The sequence below is a fragment of the Lonchura striata genome, chromosome 14 (assembly GCF_050655825.1).
Source record: "Lonchura striata isolate lonStrDom1 chromosome 14, ASM5065582v1, whole genome shotgun sequence".
NCBI classification, from domain to species: Eukaryota; Metazoa; Chordata; class Aves; order Passeriformes; family Estrildidae; genus Lonchura; species Lonchura striata.
In genome coordinates, this window is record NC_140716.1 from 2,841,938 (window position 1) to 2,862,822 (window position 20,885).

At 50.1% G+C, this 20,885-nt stretch overlaps 1 protein-coding gene across 3 annotated transcripts in view; it reads left to right on the forward strand.

The window, feature by feature from the left end:
• PEMT (phosphatidylethanolamine N-methyltransferase) overlaps positions 1-20,885 on the forward strand; it is a 42,219-nt gene that overhangs the window by 10,324 nt on the left and 11,010 nt on the right. For all 3 annotated transcript variants that reach the window (XM_085592114.1, XM_021549958.3, XM_021549951.4), the window contains exons 3-4: positions 12,353-12,468; positions 20,249-20,394. In XM_085592114.1, coding sequence (XP_085448240.1) covers positions 12,353-12,468; positions 20,249-20,394 — 262 coding nt within the window. The remainder of the gene's footprint in view (positions 1-12,352; positions 12,469-20,248; positions 20,395-20,885) is intronic.

Genomic DNA, 20,885 nt, shown 5'->3' on the forward strand with positions numbered 1-20,885 from the left:
AAAGGCTATGAACAGCTCAGAGCCCTGAAGAGGGTTGAAGAGAGTGAAATGGAGATGGGTTTTAGCAATTTTCTGTGCTTTTGGCTGTTGTAGGGAAGCCTGACCATCAGGGCTCCCAGAACGCCTTCGTCACCTCCTTTGTACTGTGGGAGGTTTGCTCATTATCTGGTTTCTGCTTTGCTTATAAAAGAAGCTGTAATTGTAGCAGCTCCTTGCCATAAAATAAGAAAGACATTTTCTGTGAAGGAAAGTGTACATGCAGCTTTTATGATCCTTTACAGTACTTTTTCTGCCCACTTTTCTTGCCTCCTGCCCTTGTCCAGCATCATCTCTGTGCCTGCCTGCTGCTCAGCGGGACCACCTCTGGCTCAAACCTCTTCTTTGCAGATAGAAAAATGTTGGGCATCCTCCATGTCAGTCTTGTTGAGTGAAGGAAAGACAGACCCCAAATCCCCCCGTGTAGTCAGGTGTTCCAATTCCTGCCTCTTCCCTCAGAGCTGCCAGCCCTCAGATGCTGCTCAACCTGCATCATCCCAGGTAAGGTTTTGGGCTGGGGAAGAGAACCTTGTCCATCTGTCTGTGACTGAGGTGTCCATCTGTAACAGGAAGTAATACCAATTCTGATCACTTTGAGGCATGTATGCCTGTTCCTATAAAAAGCCAGAATGACCTCAGATGGGATACTGTATTTTTAACTATGAAGCATTCCTACTAAATGCCCTTTCCTGTTTATTTTTACCAGGACATTGTTGTAATGACTGCAGACTTACTCATTTCATTCCCAAGGCTGGAGAGCAGCACTGAATTAGTTTCATTCCGAGATTTTGTTGTACAATCATTTTCCAGAGACTGATGTACTCAGATGTCAAAGTGGGTGCATTGCCCAACAGAGGAGCATTACTTTTCTTCCTGTATCCATTAAGCTTTGGCCACTGGTGCGGATGTGAGTAGATCCATATCTGGAAGGACTTTCTCAGCCTCTCTCCTCCACCTCTGTGCAGGCCTCTGGTAAAAATTTGTGGAGCAAAAGGCTGTAAGAATCTTTGAGCACTGGATGCAGGGCTGATGTCTGTATCCCAGCACTGGACTTTGAGGCTGCAGGAAGGGGAAGGAGCTCCCCAGGGATGAAGATCACAGGATCTGAGGATGACTGAGCATTCACTCGGCTTTTGGGTTCCTTTTCTTGCACTGAACAGATGAAGAGATGCTGTGGGGCATGTGGTTGCACCCATCCACACCCAGAGGAACCCCAGTGCTGACACCAGCAGGGCCCAGGGGTCCAGTGGTTGTGTTTAACCCTTTCAGGCTGTTATTACCTGTTGTGTCCGTGTGTTGAACATCTCATCCCTGGGCAGAGGGGAACAGAGCCCTCATTACATAAAGATCACATTGTCCCTCTCTATTGTTGCTGCCACGACAGCAGCATCACAAACATGCGTGTCCTCAGTGGGAAATGTTCCCAGGGGAGCTTAACACGGAGCCTGGAACATGATCTGTCCAGCTGGGAGAGGACAGGAGGCCTTTCCAGACGAAATCAGTGCTTTGCTGGGCATGGCCAGTGCAGCCAGTACCTCTATTCCAACAACCTCTCACTCCTCTGTGAAGGAGTATTGAGTTTCTCTTGCATTTTGTGCTCTCTGAGGTGGATTTATTTTTTTCTCCCCCCGTTCCCTGTCCCCCTCCCATCACAGCTCCTGGGGGAACGAGGAGCAGGTACACGCTGTCCAGAGGATGGGTGTGTTGGGACTCCTTATTAGCAGACTTATTCTAGAGAATTAAACCCTAATTTCACAAAAGGGCAGCAAGAGAGAGGCTGCAGCTCTGGGAGAAGCTGAGTCGGCTTTGTGTGTTGTTTGTAAATAGCACAAGGAGTCCTGCTCTGAGCCTGCTGGTCCTGGTCACTGGGGTATTGTGACCAAAAGAGTAATTGCTGTGTTTCTTTTCTATTTAAAATAAAAATTACAAAGTCGTATACAAGGAAACCAGCCATGGCTCCTCTACCATGCTGTCACTTGTGCCTCCACTTGGTTTTGGTTTCAGGCAGGGCTTTAAAATGTTCCTATTCCTTTTCCATTTCATTTTTTAACACCCCTCTGCAAAGTGTTCCTCTGCCTTGCCTGTCATTGTTTTTCCCTGAACTAATTGTTGTGTGTAATTGTGACCTGCTGCAGGACGCTGCCTTGCTCTATTAGAGAGAGGTGCTAATGAAGAACATTGGGTACCACATTACAGGAGAGCAAGGCTCAGCTCTCTGGGACGTGTACTTGCTGTACTGTTACTGCCAGCCCAGCAGAAATGGTGTTTTTGTCTCATCACTCACTGGCTAATGATTGTAATTTTTACTTGCTGGGAAACTCTGGATATTATGGACTTCATTAACAGATACATGAGATGCTACCAAATTTGCATAAGGGGGAGAGAAGAAGAAAACAACCCCTGCGTGGAGGCAATTTTGTTATTTATCTGTAGCAGTAGAAGGGATGCAGAATTAGTGTGGGATTCAGCAGTGTGGCTAATGAGCTGGGCTGAGCTGGAATCCAAGCAAATCTATTAACGAGAGCTAACTGCAAAGATGATGCCCAGTCCTGGAAACCTTCACATCAAACACAGGATCCAGGCAGTGCTGGGATGGCTCAGCTGCTTTATCTTCCTCTGTGTGGGGCTGGGTGCTTGTGTGCTGCTGTGTTTGTGTCTCGAGAGGCTGGTGCTTGCTGTCACCCACAGCCTTTCTCCATCCCCTTCTCTCCTGCCAGCTCCTTCTTACTCATACATTGGGTGAATTGGAGCTTCTGATTTAATCTTTAAGACAACAGAGCCAGAGTATTCTCACTCCCATGGGCCACAGCTCCTTGAGTAATTGCCTGAATTGAAATATTGCAGCATCCAGCCCTAGTTTTCAGTTGCAGGCAGTGTGACATCTGCAGGTTGGGCTGGCTGGGGACACTGGCTGCTCACAGTGGTACCTGAACCTGTATCTGCAATTAAATACAGGTCATACAGGAGAGAAAGAAACACCTGATTTAGCTGACACCTCCAGTATAGCTTTACACGGTCTCTTTGCAATGAATCAGAGCCTGCAAGTAATGTCAGTTGTTAGGTGACCTCAATCTCCTTTTACCTGAAGCCCATGACGGCTTGTTTCAGTTCAGGAATAGGATATTTCTTACATAGCATGCTCTGGCTGAAGATTGAGCATTTTCACTCCACCTACAATAACTGCTTTTTAATCAGGCTGACCTTATTTGCAACGGTGACAGGAACTGGAGCTGGAGGTTTGCAGCAGCGTTGGAAAGCTTTGAGGAGCAGAATGGATGCTTCACGATGCAGATAAAGCTTTATCTCCACATTTTAAACCAAACCCAAGGCTCTGAAATTAATTCAGAGGGACTTGGCCTCAACACTGTGATCCGTTGGGATCCAGGGCCTCGTTTGGAAATAACGCAACCGAACGGAGGCGTGAAAGTGAAAAGTCTTAAAAAAAAAAAGGAGAGATGTTTATTTTGTAACGTGGCATTTGTACTGAATCCTTGCTGACAGTGTGGTGCAGCAAAGAGCTTGTCTTCCTAAATCCGTGCCAGTTCAAACATCGTCAGTGCTATTGTTGGATCGCTTTGTTTGAAAATGGGTCTGTTGGGTAGACAGCCTGGTTCAATGAAAGCAGCTGTGTACAACACTTCAGGCACTTCCTCAGCTTTGCTTTATTTAGGGCTGCAAGAGTACAAGCAACAGGAAAAAATCCCATGCAAATATAGGATGTGAGGTGGGCAGAATGTTCTCAGTCACTCAGGAGACTGGCACACACCTTTGCTTCTGGTTTGTTTACTAAAGTGCCTGCTATGGGCTGCCTATTTCCAATCTGTTTGCCCCAAGGAAAACACTCTGAGCTTCAGAGAAATGTGTGAAAATACAAGGCTTGTGGTTTTCTGGATGGGCACTGTGTGCAGTGGGAAGCTGAGTGTGGGCCAAGTCATCTGGGCATGGAAGATGAAAAGAAATCCGGCAAAATGCTTCACCATCCTGCTCACGAGATGCTCATCTGGCAGCACTTACCTTCCATCTGAGCTCCAGCAGAGCCCCACATATTTGTGCAGGAGCACTTTCTGCCTTTCCCTAATCTCACCTAATCTCAGGAGATTATTTTTTTTGGTTGCATTCCTGGTTTAGAAGAGCTGGGTATGTCCCAGCTGCTCCCCGTTCCCCCATGCAGCCCCTGTCCCTCCCACTGTTGGGCCATCCCTTCCACGGCCCAGGCTGGGACTGGAAAGGTTCTTCCCCATCCTGTGCTGTGCTCTGGAGAAATCATTATTTCACAAATAGTTTTTCCATGGGATTTGCTGGCTGGGAAAATCGTGTTGGGCTGAGCCTGATTCCCTGTGGTGGGAGCACATCGCCCTTCCCCTTCGCTCTCGGGGAGCTGATCATAAGGGCTCCCCATGCCCACGCTCAGAATTAATTAACACAGCTCGTTCTGGGTTATTGAAATCACCTGCCTTCAGCTTCCAGCTCTTTGGACATAAATCATGAGCTCTTTGCTTTGAGGAGAAACTGTTCGGATTTTGTGTTGGAAATTGCTAGCAAGTACAGCCCATATTCTGTGTCATTTTTGTTTTTATTGAAGAGGAGAGGATGTGGCTCATGGAACATCAATGGACCCAGGCTGCCTTGGCATACACTAAGCAAGGGCTTGTTTTCGTAGCAGCCAGCTAATGAGATCCTACTTTGACAAATCACATAAACACTATTAGAGAAATGAAATTTTTTATCTCACTCTTTATCATGAGTGGATTCAAGGTAAAGGCTCGTATGGAGGTAATCTGGAGGGATAACTCTGAGGTAAAGCATACCTAGTCTTTATGAAACCCTTATCTGTTTACCTGCAGACTTGATTTGTTTCCTCAGCTCAAGGCTGTTAGCTGAGGTGACCTGTGCTGTCTTAGTTCAATTACTTTCACTAGGCATGGGTGCAGGGAGGGTTGTTTTTTAGGCTAAAAGTGGTGGGGGCAGGCTGGGTTACTTCAATATCCTTTCGCTTTTTTAGCAGTGGAGTTGCTTTATTCTTCTCCCTGTCTCAAAGTGCTCAGACTGGACCCTTTGGCCTCCTCACTGGCAGCATTGATGAGGACAGAGTCACTAGAAGAGGCACTCAGCTTATGTTTCATGCTCTTAACTCGCTGGCTTGGGTGATGGGGACTGTAGACAGTGAGGGTGTGTCATGCTGTCTCATGTCACTACAGCGTTTTGGTTTTGGAGAGCAACCCACCCTGCTCTCTGCTTCTAGGTAGTTCTCTTCTTCAGCACTTGGATGTTCTCCTTGTTTTGAAGCCCTTTGTGTGTTCCAAACCCCATGTTCCACTGTGAGAGCCCGCAAAGATGTGTTTTTTCCCTCTGTGCAGCTCTTTGTCACCTGGGTGTGCAGCCCCAGTGTTCCAGCTGGCTGTTCCTCACCTCAGTGTCTTTGCACAGCCAGGCCACACATCGCCTTGTCTCTCCAAAATCCCTCTCCTGTTTCTTTTGGCTGGAACAAACAACAAACCCCCCATCCAGAGCCAGTGAAAGGCAATGGAAAAATCCTCCTTGCGTCAAATCGACGCCTTCCTTTCCAAACTGAAAGCCCTTGGCAGACATGGAGGAGCTGAGCTGTGCTGCTCAGCTGTGGCTCGCTGACAGCTCTTACTGCCATCACACCAGTGAGGGAATGGGAAAGGGGAAAAACATAACTGGTGTGGCTTGCTGGGGGGATCTGGATGAGCCAGCCTGTCCCCATCTCTTGGGACACTTGGCAGCCCTCAGACCAGGGTGCTTGGAGTCTCCAGGCTCTGCCACAGTCCCTGCCATGCTCTGCATCCATGGGCACAGACTGTCACCTGTTGTCCCCAGCGCCTGTTGCTTGCCATCAAACCATCTCTGGGTGCATCTTTTCTTGGATTATTACCATGAAAAAGCCTTTACAAGCTCCATGGGCACAGCCTGGTTTGCCTCACAGCTCACATGAAACCACTAAGACAGTGCTTGTCTCTTCTCATATCAGTTCAATGTTTTAATTGCATGAGCTGGAAGCTGCTGCTCCAGTACTTGGTGGGGGAACTTCACAAGGCTTTAATAATTTGCTAAAAAGCTTTCAGGCTGTATTACCATCTGATGGCTCACTGTAATTGAGAGCCTGTGAGTTGAGAAACCTTCAGAGAAGTAACTCAGTCTCCGCATCAGGTAGTCCAAAGCTGCCAGCAGTTTTTCCTAGCTCAGGCAGGAAGCAGCTAAACAAAGTGGAGCCCACTGGGATGCTGGAAGTGAGGGGCTCAGAGCCTCATGGTGTTCTCCTGGTCACCCCAAGTGCCAGCTTCTCCTCCTGGGCAGTATCCAGTGAGGGTGGCTCAGCCTCCAGCCCTGCAGTGCCAGCTTTCCATGGCTTAGTGCTTGCAGAGGTGAGGGGTGTTGCTCCCACCCCACCAAAGGGACAGCAGGTGATGGAAGTGGGATAAAGGCTGCTGGATGATCTGCTGGCCCAGTGGAGGAGCACAGCTGAGAGGTGGTGGGTCTTAGCACAGAAGAGGTGGTGGGTCTGGAATGCCTGAGGGACTGGCGTGCTATAGGCTGGAGGAGGGAAGACACCCAAATCTTCCCCATGTCGGGAATCACCGACCAGCCATGGGCACTGGGTGGGCACATGGGAGTCCCCACGGGGTGGCTTTGGGGCTCTGGTGGGTTGAGGACACCCTCCCAGGGCCATGTGCCCACCCAGGGCTGGCCTGGTGCTCCCACCAGCACACAGGGAAGGAGTTTTGTGCTTTGTATGGCAGCACCGCTGTGCCTGGAATGTGACTGCAGGGAGGTGATGGCTAATTGCTGCAGCGAGTCAAGGACTGTTTAAGCAGCTAATTAATTCCTCCTAATCAGCCCTTGATCTGTTGAAAACTGCATGGCATTATCTCCTCTGCTGCAACACCTTGATAATTCCTGTCTGAATGGCCTTCACGGAGAACATATTTAAATAAACTCAATAGAGATTTCAGACAGATAGCAACTATAATTACCAGCTTGTACAAATTAAAACCGTGGTTTGTTCTGTTCTTTTCCTCCTGCCTTCGCTGCCCAGAGCTCCTGCTAATCATGTTCCTGCTGCCAGTGGCACGCAGGTCCCCGGGGCATTTTCTGCACATGCCTTTGGAAAGCTTGTGCCTGGTGCTGGGGTGGGCTGATGTGGCTGCACATGGGCACATGCCAGCCTCGGGTGGTGCCAGGGGCTCAGTGCTGTCCTGGTGAGCTGCAGGAACAGCCCCCACACATCCCATGGGGTGGCCATGCACGATCCTCCCCAGGAGCAGCCCTGCAGTTTCCCCTCCCGTCTCTCCTAAGCTTTGCAGCTTCTTGGAAACACAGAATTTTCCTCACCTAGAAGGGACAAACTCAGTCCAAGTGATGCAGGCTTTCAGCCTGGCCACCATGTTCACCTGGAGCCATTGGTGCTCCCCTTTGGCACTGCACCGAGCGCTGCTGGCTGCAGCAGGGCTCAAGCACTGAGTTAGGAGGGATAAGGTCAGGCCACACTCATTTCCTCCACAGCCACTTGGGACAGCCAGAAAGGCTGGCTCCTCTGGCATTTGGCAAAGGTCAGCCAGCCCCAGTGCTTGCATTTCCATTCCAGCCAGCTCTGCTTCCCTGCCTGCTCCTGGGAGCACCACAGCCAGGCCCTGGGTGCTCAGGTATATATTTTTCCTACCTGTCTTTAGATAAATGTAATGGCTGTGAGCAGGGTTGTTTTCCAGCATCCAAGCAGTGACAGAGAGCAGAGAATGTCCTTATGCTTTAATGAGGGATTACAGGGGATCAGAAAGGGAAAAATGGATTTTTCGTAACAGGAACAGGTCGATGCCTCTGGTCTCTGTGGGTGAAATAAGGGTAATATCAGGTTTTGTGCTCTTTCAGCAGGTCAGGAGCCAGCTGGGGCATGTCTTTCCCAGTGGGAGATGCTCACATGGAACCACCTAAGCCCAAAGTCAGTGATTTTCCTGCCCTAGCACCCCATGAGGAGAACTTACCCCATGGCTGGCCTGGGAGAGATCAGACTGAAGGAGAAATTTATTTTGTTGAAAGAAATTCCTTACTATAAGGATGGTGAGGCCCTGGCTCAGGTTGCCCAGAGAAGCTGTGGCTGCCCCATCCCTGGGAATGTCCAAGGCCAGGTTGGAGCAGGCTGGGATAGTGGAAGGTGTTGCTGCCCATGGCAGGGGGTGGAATGAGATGAGTTTAAGGTCCCTTCCAACCCAAACCACTCCATGATTCTATGAAAATAAATTTGCTCGGGTCAGTTTTGTCTGAAGGTTTTTATTGAGTTGGGGCTGGATCACCCACATATCCAGGGTTTGCCCTATGAACTTGCATCCTCTTGGGACTGGGGCTCAGATGTACCCTGGAGAGCTCATTGTTCTTCCTCTGCACTTTTCATGGAATTTCTGACTTATGAACCCCTCAGCAGGTTTCCTAGACCCCATAGGATAGGGAAAATCCTTCATGCTGTCAAATACTGTGAGATGGGTGTGTGAAGGGAGGACATCCTGTTTATTGTCATCTTTTCTCCATCCCAGACTTGGACACTGAATATTTCCATGCCAACAGTTTGTCCAGGGAAAGAAATGTGCAGGGCATCTCCCCAGGTGAATGATGGGATTTTGCAAGATGTAGACAGAGCCCCACTACCTTTCTCCCTGGAGAGCTGGGAAGCAGACTTTCACCTCAATTCTCCCGTGCCTCAGTTTCCCTTGATTTGAAAGGAGCTGCTAATCCATCCCAGGCTCCCAGGAGTGCCACAGGGTTAAATTCTCCAGTCCCTGCACGTTTTTCTTTGGCTACCATGGTGATGGGGCAATGTGAGGACATAAACTGACTGATTTGCATAAAGATGCAAGGTGTCCCTTTGTCCTGAGCCTTTGGGCTATCTGGTTTCCTTGCCCATCTCTGGGGCAAGCCAGATATAGCAGTGGAGTCACATGAAACAGCACAAAAGCTCTAATTCAGAGCTGGGACTGAGCAATTAAAATGTAGTGTGTTCAGAAGGCAGCTTCCCTGGATGGCAGACAAAAAGAATCAATTTCCTTCAAACAAATACTAAATATTAATGAGAGGCCATGGTCTGCCATGCACACAGAGCTGGAAAGAGCATTTCCCGTTGATCACTGCGGAGGCAGCTTCGTGAGATGAAATTGCTTTTTGAATGGTTATTTGTGGCCTTTCTCGAGGTGGCTCGTGGTTTGCCTACCCAAAAAAAGGAGAAGGAAACGGAGAGCATTTCCATTTTTCATCAGGGCAGGCACTGGGGATGTGTGCCTGCGCTTTCATTTTTGTTTACGCACTTGCCCGAGTGGTTGGGGAGATGTCTTGGATCGGTTACGTAGAAATCAGCCCCAAATTTACGTCTAGAAGGAAGCAATTCCCTGGGAACATCAGCCAGCTGAGCCTGCCCCCAGAATGGCCTGCCAAAGGCAGAACATGGGACCCAAGAGCATCCCTGGCTTTGCAGCCACATCCGTTTGTTGATTTATTTCAATAACGAGCATTGGGGGAAACATTAAAAAAATTACTTGCAGCCCTCACCAAGTATCCTAAAGTGAAAGCAGAGTGCTAGGAGCTTTGGAAAAGGAATTTTTTCTATTGCTTTGACCCTTGGGTAAATCAGGAAACTTTGTATTAACTCCACTTCCAAACATGGAGTTGGAAGAAAAATAAAAATGCTCTTCTCTCTCCTTTTCCAGGACACACAGCCCTGACATGGGGCTTGCCCATGGTCAGCACAGTGCCCACCTTAGCTGGGAGGGCAAACAGCACACCAGGAATGGGTGTAGCCTCCTGGGAAACTTCTGGTCTGTCCTGCTCTGTCCCACACATGGCCGTGGAAGATGCTGGAAGCATTTTGCATCCATCACACAGTAAAGAATAACACGTCGGCTCATGATTTTATAAAGCCTTTAAGGCAGCTGCGTAGCTGTGGGTCGATCGAGCGCTAATATTAGCTCAAAATGACTAAAATTAGAAAATTAGAACCAAGCCGGAACTAATTAGTTGTTCAAGCAATAGAACCAGAACCGGAACTAATTAATTGTTACTGAAATATCGCCGCAGGGCCCGGTGGGTGCCGCCGCTTCCAGCCCTGTGCTGGCTCCCAGCTTTGCTTGGGATGGCTCCTGTGTGGGCTTGAAAAGGAGCCTGGGGTCCCATCTGAAGGCTCTGACAGCTAAATAAGAGTTGGCATCTCAGTCCCAGCTGTGTGGTGCAGCACAGACTGGGCTGTGCTGGGAGTGATCCCAGCTGCTGCCTGAAGGGCTCGGGATCACAGCCTCTCATCCCGGAATTGCTGCCCAGATGTGCCTTTCTAAAGGTGAGGGTAATTACAGTGACCGCCTCCCTGGCTCCCAGAAGCACACCAGCTCTTCCCTCTGATCCCAGAGGCTCTGCCTTCTCCTTTTCCTCCAGCTCTGCTGCTGCTGAGATGCTCTTCAGAGCTCCCTGAGCAAGCCCGGAGCTGCCATCCGTGCAAACACTGCCAGAATAATTTCCAGGGAATTAGGAAGCTGGTACAGATAATTGGCACGTGGCTGCATTTTTCCATCTGTGACTCAAGTCACCTGTATGGTCACTTCTTTTTACTTTCCAAAGGTGGTAATGCACCTTATATTTCTTTTTCCACTTTCTCAGCACTCAAACAGCAGCTCCGATTTTAGCAGCAGCGTGACGCACGGTGTTTTAAATTCAATTTAGAATACAAACTATTTATACCAGCCAGAAAAAGGCAGTGAAGCAGCTCTCTCTGTCATGAGTGGATTTGTAATTTCAGAGCAATCATTGCATAACTAATTGAATCAGCTCTCAGCATGTGAAATCAGTGCCCCTGCTTATCAGAGGTTTTCATCGTTCCCCCCTCCTGAAGCCAGCAGTCCCCCTCCACCAGCAGCATCTTGTGCTTCTGCAACAGCCTGGGAAGAAAGCGAGACCTGAAAAGCTGCCTTTTTCTGCTCAAATTGAGCCAATAAATTACCAAATACATTCAGAGTAGATGAAGAGCTGGGTTGCAGGTGCCCCCGAAAGATGCCCAGGCTCTGTGCGAGGGAGTGAAGCACATTTGAAGCTAATCAAGTGCCAGCCGTGTCTGAGGAGCAAATTGGTGCCGAGATGTTCTGCTGACTCCCACTTCCTGCTTCATTGCCCAGGTGTGCTCTCTCTCCTTGGCTGGAATTTCAGGTCTGATGTCTGATCTTAACCTCCAGCTTGGTGCCTGAAAGTGGAGCCTGAGAGAGGCGATAAATATAGCAGCAGCTTTCCGAGGGATGCAAGAAAGGTAGAGAATAAAGTAGCTGTAAGGATTTTTATCAGCTGGGAGTGCCAGGCCTGGGTTTGGTGACTGGGGTGGATCTGGTCCTGCAGATTTTGGGAGCAGCTCCAAACACCTGCGTGCAGCAGCTCCCCAGGGTGAGAGGGCACCTCCTCATCTGTGGGGCGATTTGGGAAGGGCCCATCAGCATCTGCAGAACAGGGAGCTGAACATGGGAACCAGGGAAAAGTGTGCTGTGAAGGATGCTAACACCTCCCCAGGGATGCTCTGTGGCTGTGTGAGTCCTGGGCTGTCCCTGCCAGGCTGGGGTGGGTGAGGAGGGCAGACTAAACCTGAATGGCTACAATTGCTGAGTGCTAATGAAGGCTGAGCTGGTTAAAGTGGAACCAGTTCCCTGGGCAAAGCTGGCAGATATTGTCTTGGGGAAGCTTGAGGGGAGGGCTTGCAAACTTTTTTGGGTGTGCAGAGGGAGGGGTTGTTCCTGGCAGGTGTGGTCCCTGAGACTCATCGTGGGAGATGCTACAGCCCAGAAAACGAGAGCTGAGCATCCCCGTGTTGCATCCCCTGCTCAGGGATCTGTTTTCCTTTCAGGAGAGCAATATTAGGATCCATGGCAGGGGCCTCATGTTTTTGGTGGTCAGGGGACAGCCTTAGCAATGCTCTCAGCCTTGTTGGTGACAGGTCTAAGCCTTGTATTTCATAAAACTGATGTGTAGGATATTTTCTGGTTTGTTTTTTTCTCTTTTTATTTGAGCCTGTTGAGCCCGTTTGAGCCTCTTTTTTTTGATGCTGCTGGCTGATCTCGTGTGCAAGGACACATGCAATGCAAGCAGGGTCTGGCACAGGTGGGAGAAAGAGCTCCCATCCCCAGGCTTGATTCAGCCATGTCCCATCAGTGGCCTCCACTTGTTTCTTGCAGCACCCAGACAAAGTGTTCTGAGCGTGTCAGGCCAAGGCTGTGGGATTTGTGCTCCTGGGGCAGCGTGTTCCAGGCACCCCAACCACCCACTTTGTTTTCCCTTGTCTCTCCAGGTAGCCAGATGGGAGCACAAAACACAAGCACTCAGCCAAGTCTTCGGCTCTCCCCGTGCTGCCTGTTACTGCCTGGGTGCCGTGATCCTGGTGCTGAACTGTGTGCGGAGCCACTGGTAAGGAGCTCACCCTGCTGCTATATATCCATGCAAAAAATGCCCCTCCAGAGTGAGGGGAAAGAGGGACATTTGCTCAGCACTGTTAAATCCAGCCCCAGCGTATTGCTTTTCCATGGTTGGATAACTTCAGCCAGCAGCAGATTTATTCCAGGATTTGTAATAAAGGTGAGGGATGCAGCAGCATGGCAAACCCATCAGTTTCACTGGTTGTTAAGTGTCACAGGTTACCTTGCTCTGCTCCCTGGGGATGTTTCCTCTCTCCTGTGAGCAGCCCAGGTGGCAGGGCTGTTTACACAGGGTGGATCATATGTAACAGCAGAATTTTAAAATCTTCTTGTAAAAATCATAAACAAAAATAAAGCTGCTTTTAAGAAGCCGCAGTTTCCTGTGCAGAAGAGCAGGATTACCTGTACACTTAACAATCATTCACTTGAAACTCTTATCTGCTATCTCTAAACACTACCTGTGCTAGCTAATGGTATTGTATGACTGATACACCATACTCCACGGGAATATGTCCTTTAAGTTCCCAGTGCAGCTGAGAGGTTTTACTGCAGAAGATTTCCTCAGTGCCAGCAATTTATCTGTGATCTGGTTGGCTTTATCTCCACTGCTGTTAGGAGAGGCAGACTCACTAAATTCCCAGATTCAATTATACCAGGGTCACAGCTAATGGGTTGTTTAGTACTCTGGGTAATTTCCCAAGCGAAGAGTTCTCAGGTTGGAATTTGCACATGTATTTAAGAGCTCTGCTTTCCTGGAAATGACACCAGGACCTGCCCTTGCCCTTCTGTGTTTGTCCCAGCCACTGCTGATGGCAGAAACTAAAGAAAGCTTGCAGTGAACAAGGCTATAATCGAATGCAGAGGGCATATGTGTGTGCTGCTGATGTCTTAGTGACACAGCAGGATTGGATTTTGCTGGAGAATGTCTCGACAGTCTCTTGCACAAATTACATAGTCACTTGTTGTCTGGGAAGCAATGCAAAACCTTGTCCTTGCCTTTAATTAAAAACACAGCTGGTGGAGGGACAATCTTCATTTCCAGTGGTCCTGCTGGCTCCTGGGTCAGCCAGGCTGGTGGGTCACAGCAAGGCACTGAGAGGGAACTGCTGGGAGAGCCAGAGTGGCCTCGTGTGTCCTGGCACTGCGTCACACTTTGCCCCTGCAGAGCCCTCAGAGCCCCACCAGGGCTGGCTCTGCTCTGTGGGGACTGTGGGACTCACTGAGTTTGGCTCTGCCTGTGCAGTCCAAGATTTGGGCCCTGAAGGAAACAGCAAGGTGGATCTAGGGGCTGGAAAAGCCCCCTGTGGACCTCGGGTTTGGAGCAGAGGCTGTAGAAGATGAGGCAGCTCAGCCCCAGCAGAAAACAGATGAGAGCCCATCCTGATGGACCAAAGCCTTTCAAATTATTGCAGTGCAAAGTTTATTTTGCTCAGATGTTTCCACGTGGTTGGGTTATTCCCTCCCCTTTCCTTGGTGCTAAAGTTGGCCTGAGTGATGGCTAGCAGGCTTCGGAGGCTCTTCTGGCAAGGCAAGTCCTTAACTGTGGGAGGGATTGGGTGGTTCCAGGGTGATCATCAGAGCAGCAGCTGCTGGAGTCACCCCAAAACACACCTGGGAGCCTCTCTGCCTCCATTCCCAGCTCAGTGAGCCCTCCAGGGTTGCCCAAGGCTTATTGCTCCAGCCTGGAGAGCTTTTGCTGCTTGGCAAGGACTCATCCTGCCCCTTCCCCTTGCAGGATGGTACCAGCCAGGTCCAGCCCGGGGTTCCTGTGACCAGAGAGGCTTTGTATGACACAGTCACTGTCATGTCAGTGAGCAGTGATGCTGGGAGAGACATGTCTAACCTGCTCTTGCTATTTTGCTTTACCCTTTATTTTATTCTCTGAGCAGATTTTCTGCTCCTCAGCCTCTTGGAGACCATCCCTTGGCACGGCTGTGCCTGGCACGGTGGCCAGGGTGGCTTGTGCAAAGCATGAGGGCTGCTGATAGTGAGCAAAAAGGCAGCCTCAGGGGTCCCTCCACCTCCAGTGCTGTAATCCAGCCTTTAAAACTCCTCTTTTCCTGCTCTGGGGACTTGTTACGTGGGTGGGGGCTGCCAGGGAGCGATGAGGAGCCCAGGGGATGTTTCTTTTGGTTTTAAAAGCCTCCTTCCTTTTTGCAGCTGAATTTTTGAAAGGCTCTGAGCTGGAGGCGGATTAGAGGAGGGCAGAGCAGACAGAACTTTGGGAGTGGGTTGGCATTTTAGCTGACAGCACCTGGGAGCCAGGATGTGTGGCTGCTTCACCACCCATCCCACGCAGGGTCTGTGCTGGGATCCTTCCTCAGCCCAGCACCCTGATGCTCTCATGCCAGCTTGGCTCCAAAAGGATCCCTTGCATGTAAGAAGAGGGATGTCTTTGTGCTCAATTAAGCAATTAGATGCTTCCCAGCTCTCAGCTTCATTATCAGACTTGGCTTGCAATCCAGATTGACCTGTGACCAGGGGGGACCTGCTTAGTCAAGTGCACAAGACAAGCATCCTTAATTGCTTTGGTGCAATGATTATTTTCATTACAACAGTTTCTTTCTGCAAGAAGCAAGGAACTTCCATCACCGAGGTTTTAATCTGTGAAAACAACTCCTGAACTTTTGAACTGCATGCAGTTTGTGGCTGTTATCTATGTGACATGGGACGTGACAACCTTCACTGTCCTCCAAACTGGCATCCAGTATCTCTCTCTCCTCCCTCACCACGTTGTTGGTATCTTTCCCTGCATCAGTTTATTCACAATTAGCCACTGGCACTCCTCCAAAACCCCCCTGCACTGCCTTTGGCACACCCTGGCACACTCCCCACCCTTGGGCAGGTGCACAGGGAGGTTCTGAGCCTCCCTTCTGATGGGTTTTGGGATGTTGGCCTGGGCTTAAATGCAACACCCAAGTGCACACCTTGACTGGGGGGCTGCAGCTGTTGGGGTGTCTCAGAGTGAGTCCCACAGAGGCTGTGCCAGCCAGTGCCACTGGCAGTGGCTCAGTGGCCTCGTGCTGCAGGCTGGCATCAGGTCCTGCATTGATACCACACGCTGGATATTGCCTCCTGTGTGGATTTCTCACTTGGAGCTGGTGCTTCCAAGAAAATAAATCCGCCCTGGGACGGGATTTTGCACAGAAAAGGGTTTTTTTGTCATTTCCAGGTAATGCCTCTCACCTATGCTCAGCCCTGTGTAATTTTGTGAGCTGGCACCATGAATGAGTGTGCTGTAAATGGCATAGATCCCAGAACCACAGGGCCCTGTGTGCAGAAGTGACCAAGGCTGATGATGGGAATCGAGCGTGGCCTGTCAGACCTGGTGCCCCCTCTGAGCCACAGTGCCAGAAATATCTGATGTCTGTTCAGGAAAAGCCCCAGGGAGCCAACAGCACCTCCTGCCCACGGCATCCAGATGAGGAAACCTCACAGCTCATATGTAAGGCAGGGGGAGAAGCTGCCACAGCCCCCAGCTGACCTAAATAACACACACACCCCAGTGCTGTCAGAAAAGCAAAGTCATTATTGGCAAAAGAAGCTGTGAGGATGATGACCGGGCTGACAATTGCCAGGGGTATTGGCAGGATGATTTCAGTGTTGTTGAGGTTGCTGTTTTCTAATGAACAAGATCTTTTGTTGCAGCTTGTGCTGCTGGGCACCACCGGATGGTTTTTATCCCTGTTGCCTCCTTTAGCCAAGAAGAACAAAACCTCCAGCATGGGGGACAGCCCGATGTTCCACACGGTGACTGTGGCACCTTGCAGTGGTGGCTGTTGTCACCGAAACCCTGGTTGCCTGTACCACTGCTGCTTCCTTGCTGCCTGCTGGCCCCTGGCCCAATTCTGCTCCAATTGTGCTTATCAGCCCCAGTTTCCAGGCTGGTTTTTGGGATCAGTGAGGGAGCACTGCTGGGCTGCTCCCTGCAGCGACCCAGTTTGCTGGACGAGATCTTTGTCCTCCTTTGGAGGAGAGGGATGACAAAATACACTTGGTGGGGGCCACTGGGAGATGCTCCCAGCAAGACCTAGAAACCTCAGCTTCTCTTTTAGTGCATTTTTTCTATGTTTTCTTCCTGCTCCATGTGGCCTTTGGGGATTTGTTTCGGAGTGTGACTTGTTAAGTTTTCTGGTTGAATAAATCAGCACCTGATGTGCAAACCTGGCTGCACGTCCTGTCCTGTCCCAGCCAGAGGATCTGCTGCCCATTTCCCTCACTCCCACTTTCTTCCTGTGAACCCACTGGCCTGACATGTCCATCCCCACAGTGCAGAGCCACTTTGAGTGGTTTTCCAGTTCATGTGGTATATTATATGGCAGACAGAAAGAGGAGAGATTCAGGCTAGATAAAAGGCTGACATTTTTTATGAGGAAATGTTTTATGAGGAAACATAGGTTGCCCAGAGAAGCTGTGGCTTTCCCATCCCTGGAAGCATCCAAGGCCAGGTTGGGTGGGGCTTGGAGCAGCCTGGGATAGTGGAAGGTGTCCCTGCCCATGTCAGGGGTTTGGAACAGGATGAGCTTTAAGGTCCCTTCAAACCCAAACCATTCTGGATTCTCATGGAGTACTGATAAGACTTCTGAGTGTCTGAGCAAACACCTGTCTGGTTTTGGGAAGGGTGAGCAGAACAATGCCTACCACCTTGGCTGCTCCTATCCTGCCAGGAATTAGACAAATCTGCCAGTTTGGCCAGAGCAGAGTTGAAGGATTTGGGCTTTTCCCAGCTGGTGGAGAATGTGTGCCTCCAGCATCATGGTTCAATCTGGCAAGTGTGGGGAGATGTCAGGGGAAGCCCCCCAAATTACTCCATTTTCCCTTTGCAAAAGCTGGGGGCATCTTCTAAGCCCCTCCATGGGGACAGCCATCCTCATGACAGCTGCCAGGGATGTGACCAAAGTAGGTCTGAGCTTTGCCACCCTCCCCTGTGCTGGAGGAGGGCTGGATGCTCTTCACCATGGCAATCGCTCTGCTTGGCACAGAATGCAGTTCCAGGTACTGGGACAAAGCCTGGCTCTAATTGCTGCCCTCTTGGATGCTGAGCTGCGCCGCTGCCTTGTCGTGAGCCTGAAATAAATGCTGTCACCAACGTGACTCGGAGGCACATGGAGGAAGGGATTGGTTTCATGACAGACTGAAATATGTCATATTTCAGGAGACTGGCTCCCTAGCAAGGGAAATGCCCAAAACCTTGTCCTTCCCTGCCAAGGAGGGCGAAACACGGCCAGGGAGGCTCCCTCACCATCGTGGATGTTGGAATAATTAATGACTCCGTGCTGCTTGTCACGGCCCAGCATCATAAATGCTTAAAAGGTTTATTTACTAATTCTGAAAACTCCTGAGCGCATCATGTTTAATGCAAATAGAGAGTGTGTTTAGGAAGATATAAACCATTCCTAGAGGGAAAGGCAGTCCATTATCTCCGTGCAAACACCTCCCTCCCTAGCTGTAAGCCAAACAGCGGGGAGCTGAGCAAGACATGCTGATGAGAATAACTAATGCAGGCCTATCCGAGCATGGAAGGGAAGGATGGGATCATCTGGAGCAGGAGAGACAGCTTAGCCAAAACAAACCAAGCCATGTGCTGGTTGCAAAACTTCCAGTACCGATTCCCAGCCAACCAGTTCATTTTCTTGAAGCCACTTTTGTTCACGTTCTGACACCAAGTCAGGTCATCAGCATCCCTGAGGATGTGGGAGAGTGTGAATCCAGCTCATCCAGAGCAAGAAGCAGGCTCTGAGGCCTTTGCTCTTGCTTTACCTCTTTCTGCTTTGCTATCTCTTTGCCAGTGCCTGGGATCCAAGTGGGTTCCAGCACAGCATTGGTGTCCAGATTTACCTTCCTGGTGATCAGCTAATTGCTGTAAAATGGTGCCCTCTGGATAGGCCCTGGCCAGATGTGGAGTCAAACCCTCATGCTGTGAAAGGCACATCCTCTTTTGTGTGAGGAAGGAGCTGCAGAGCATCCCCAGGGATGTCAGGGATGTGTTTTGAGTGCACTGCCAGGCCAGGATTTTTCAGCAGAAAGGCACATCCCTTCAGGGGGATTGCTTTCCTCCCAAACCCAGGCAGTGCTGGTAGCAGGGACAGGGATATTTTGGCTTCCTCGTAGAGGAGACTTGTGCCATTTAAAAATAAACACCACGGAGATGATGCAAAGGGTTGTGCAGCTGCTGCTGCATCACGGTGCAGCAGATTTGTGACTTCCCATCGGAAATGATTTTGAGCTAAGGCAGTGTGAGCTTGGTGAGCACAGGGAGCTCTGCTGGGCACTGGAGGAGGGCCAGCCCTGGGGACTGTGCCTACATCACCTGGGGCCACACTGATGTTCCTCTGTCTGTGCTTGGCTCCTGGGAAAAGGAATTTCCCTGTAATTTCCAGAGTGTAGATCACCCAGATGCTGTGGTTTCGCTCACTTCTGAGCATATTACATTTATTCCATGTTTTGTTTTCTTGCTCCAATCCAAACTGATGATTAAATGTCTTGTTCTGGGGTCCTAAAAACTCCTCAACAATAGAAAGCCTAGTGGGAGCAAGCTCAAAGTGAACAAAGGATATCATCCAGGTTCCTAAACCACAGAGTTTAAGTATTATCCTGAGCTTGCTCGGTGCATGAACTTGCCATCAAGCCTTTGAAAGATGTGTTTCCAGCTGCCTGGCCTTCAGCCATGTAGGCAGCACTGTCTCTCTTGGCTTTTATCTGAGCAACAGGGAAAATCCAGAGGTTTGCAGAGCTTAGGGGAGATGGACACCAGGGAAAAAAAGCTATCCCAAGCCCTGCAGGTTGCATCATGGAAGCACTTTGCAGCTGAGGAGCCCAGGACTGTGGGCAGGAATAACTCTCCTGGCTCTGACAGACAATGGTGGCCAGAGGCACAGGAGAGCTGTTATTCCACTTGAATTTTAGCCTCCAGGGTGCTCATTAAAAAAAGGCTCAAAGTTTCCTACCTCATGTGTCAACAACATGTGGAGAAACACCGTGTGGAGCTCTGCGGGCCTGTTCTCTCCTCTCGCTTTATTAATGGTGTTTTTTTAATCACAGCTTTGTCTCCTTTGTCATCGTGCGTTCGTGTGGGAGCCCTGCGCGATGCTGGGCTGCCGAGCCCTGCCCTGGGCAGAGCTCAGGGAGCTGAAGGGAGGGGTCACCATTATTCCAATCATAAATGAGGATTTGGAAGGTCAGACCCGAGATGCCTGCCCCAGCCTGGAGCAGAGGAATAGTGCGAGAACGCCTCGTCTCTGGGATTTTCCTCTCGCCGTTCCAATCCTCCCCCTGACTGTCAGGCTCCAGCCGTGAATCACTCCTGGGCACGTGGCTAACACATGAACACTGCAAAATATTTTGATGGAGGGGAACGGGGGTGGGAGCACGAGATAATCCAGCCAATTGTTCCCAGCCCTTCGTGCGCTGTGCCGAGGCATCGCAGCCTCCAGCATTTGCAAGGGCGTCTGTCCCAGAGATCTCAGTCAGCATGAAAACTGGGATTTGGTGGATAAGACAAAGCATTTGATATCACAAGTCAGTGGGACTGGTATTTCCAGGAGCGAGCAAAGGTTGTGAGTAGAAATAGCTGCCCCAGATCAAGCCCTGGCTCCTCACAATCTTCAGCTGATTGCTTCTCCCGTTGGGAGGTTGAGTAGGCCCAAGTGGAAAAAGGAATCTGAAGAGGGGACCTCCTCAACAGCTTCCCGAAGCTCCAAATCCCCCAGGGAGACGTGAGTGGTGTTAATTATGAGTTGGTGCTTTTAACAGCCCTTGTTGTCTCCCAACAGCTTCACAGAAGCCATGAAGAGCCAGCCGAAGCTGGAGGGCTGGGACTGCCACTGGACCTACTACTCAGGCTTGGCCATCTCGGCTGTAGGGACCTTGTTTGTCATCTCCAGCTTCTTAGCACTGGGATTCACCGGGACGTTCCTAGGTAAGCACTGAAAATCCAGCAGCTTTACCAGAAAGTGCATTTAATCCTTGCAGGGATCTCTTGCTAGGGCACAGTCCTGTAGGACTTTCCTCGTCCTTGCCTTCAGGGCTGTTAGATTTGTCATTATGATACCAAAGCAGGACCCAATCCTGCTCTTACCACAGAGCCACAGTGGTTTTATACAGCAAATCCCATCACCTCCAGCATCGAGCCTGGAGGTTTGGAGTACAGCTGCTCACCTGCCAGCCCAAAAAGGAACTCTTTCCCTCCAGAAAAGGGACCCCAAATTCAAGACCTCACAAGTGGCATTGGCACAGCGAGTGTGAGCTGTCCAGCAGCCCTACTCCGAGCACCACCTGCTCATCACACGTGCTGAAGCAGGATGTTGTTTGCTCTCCCCTCTGCAATAAACCTGATGTTCGTTGACAGATCCTTTTATCTCCCGCTTTATGGCAGAAGGCATTTTCCACTGTGCCTGCTTTCACATTTAC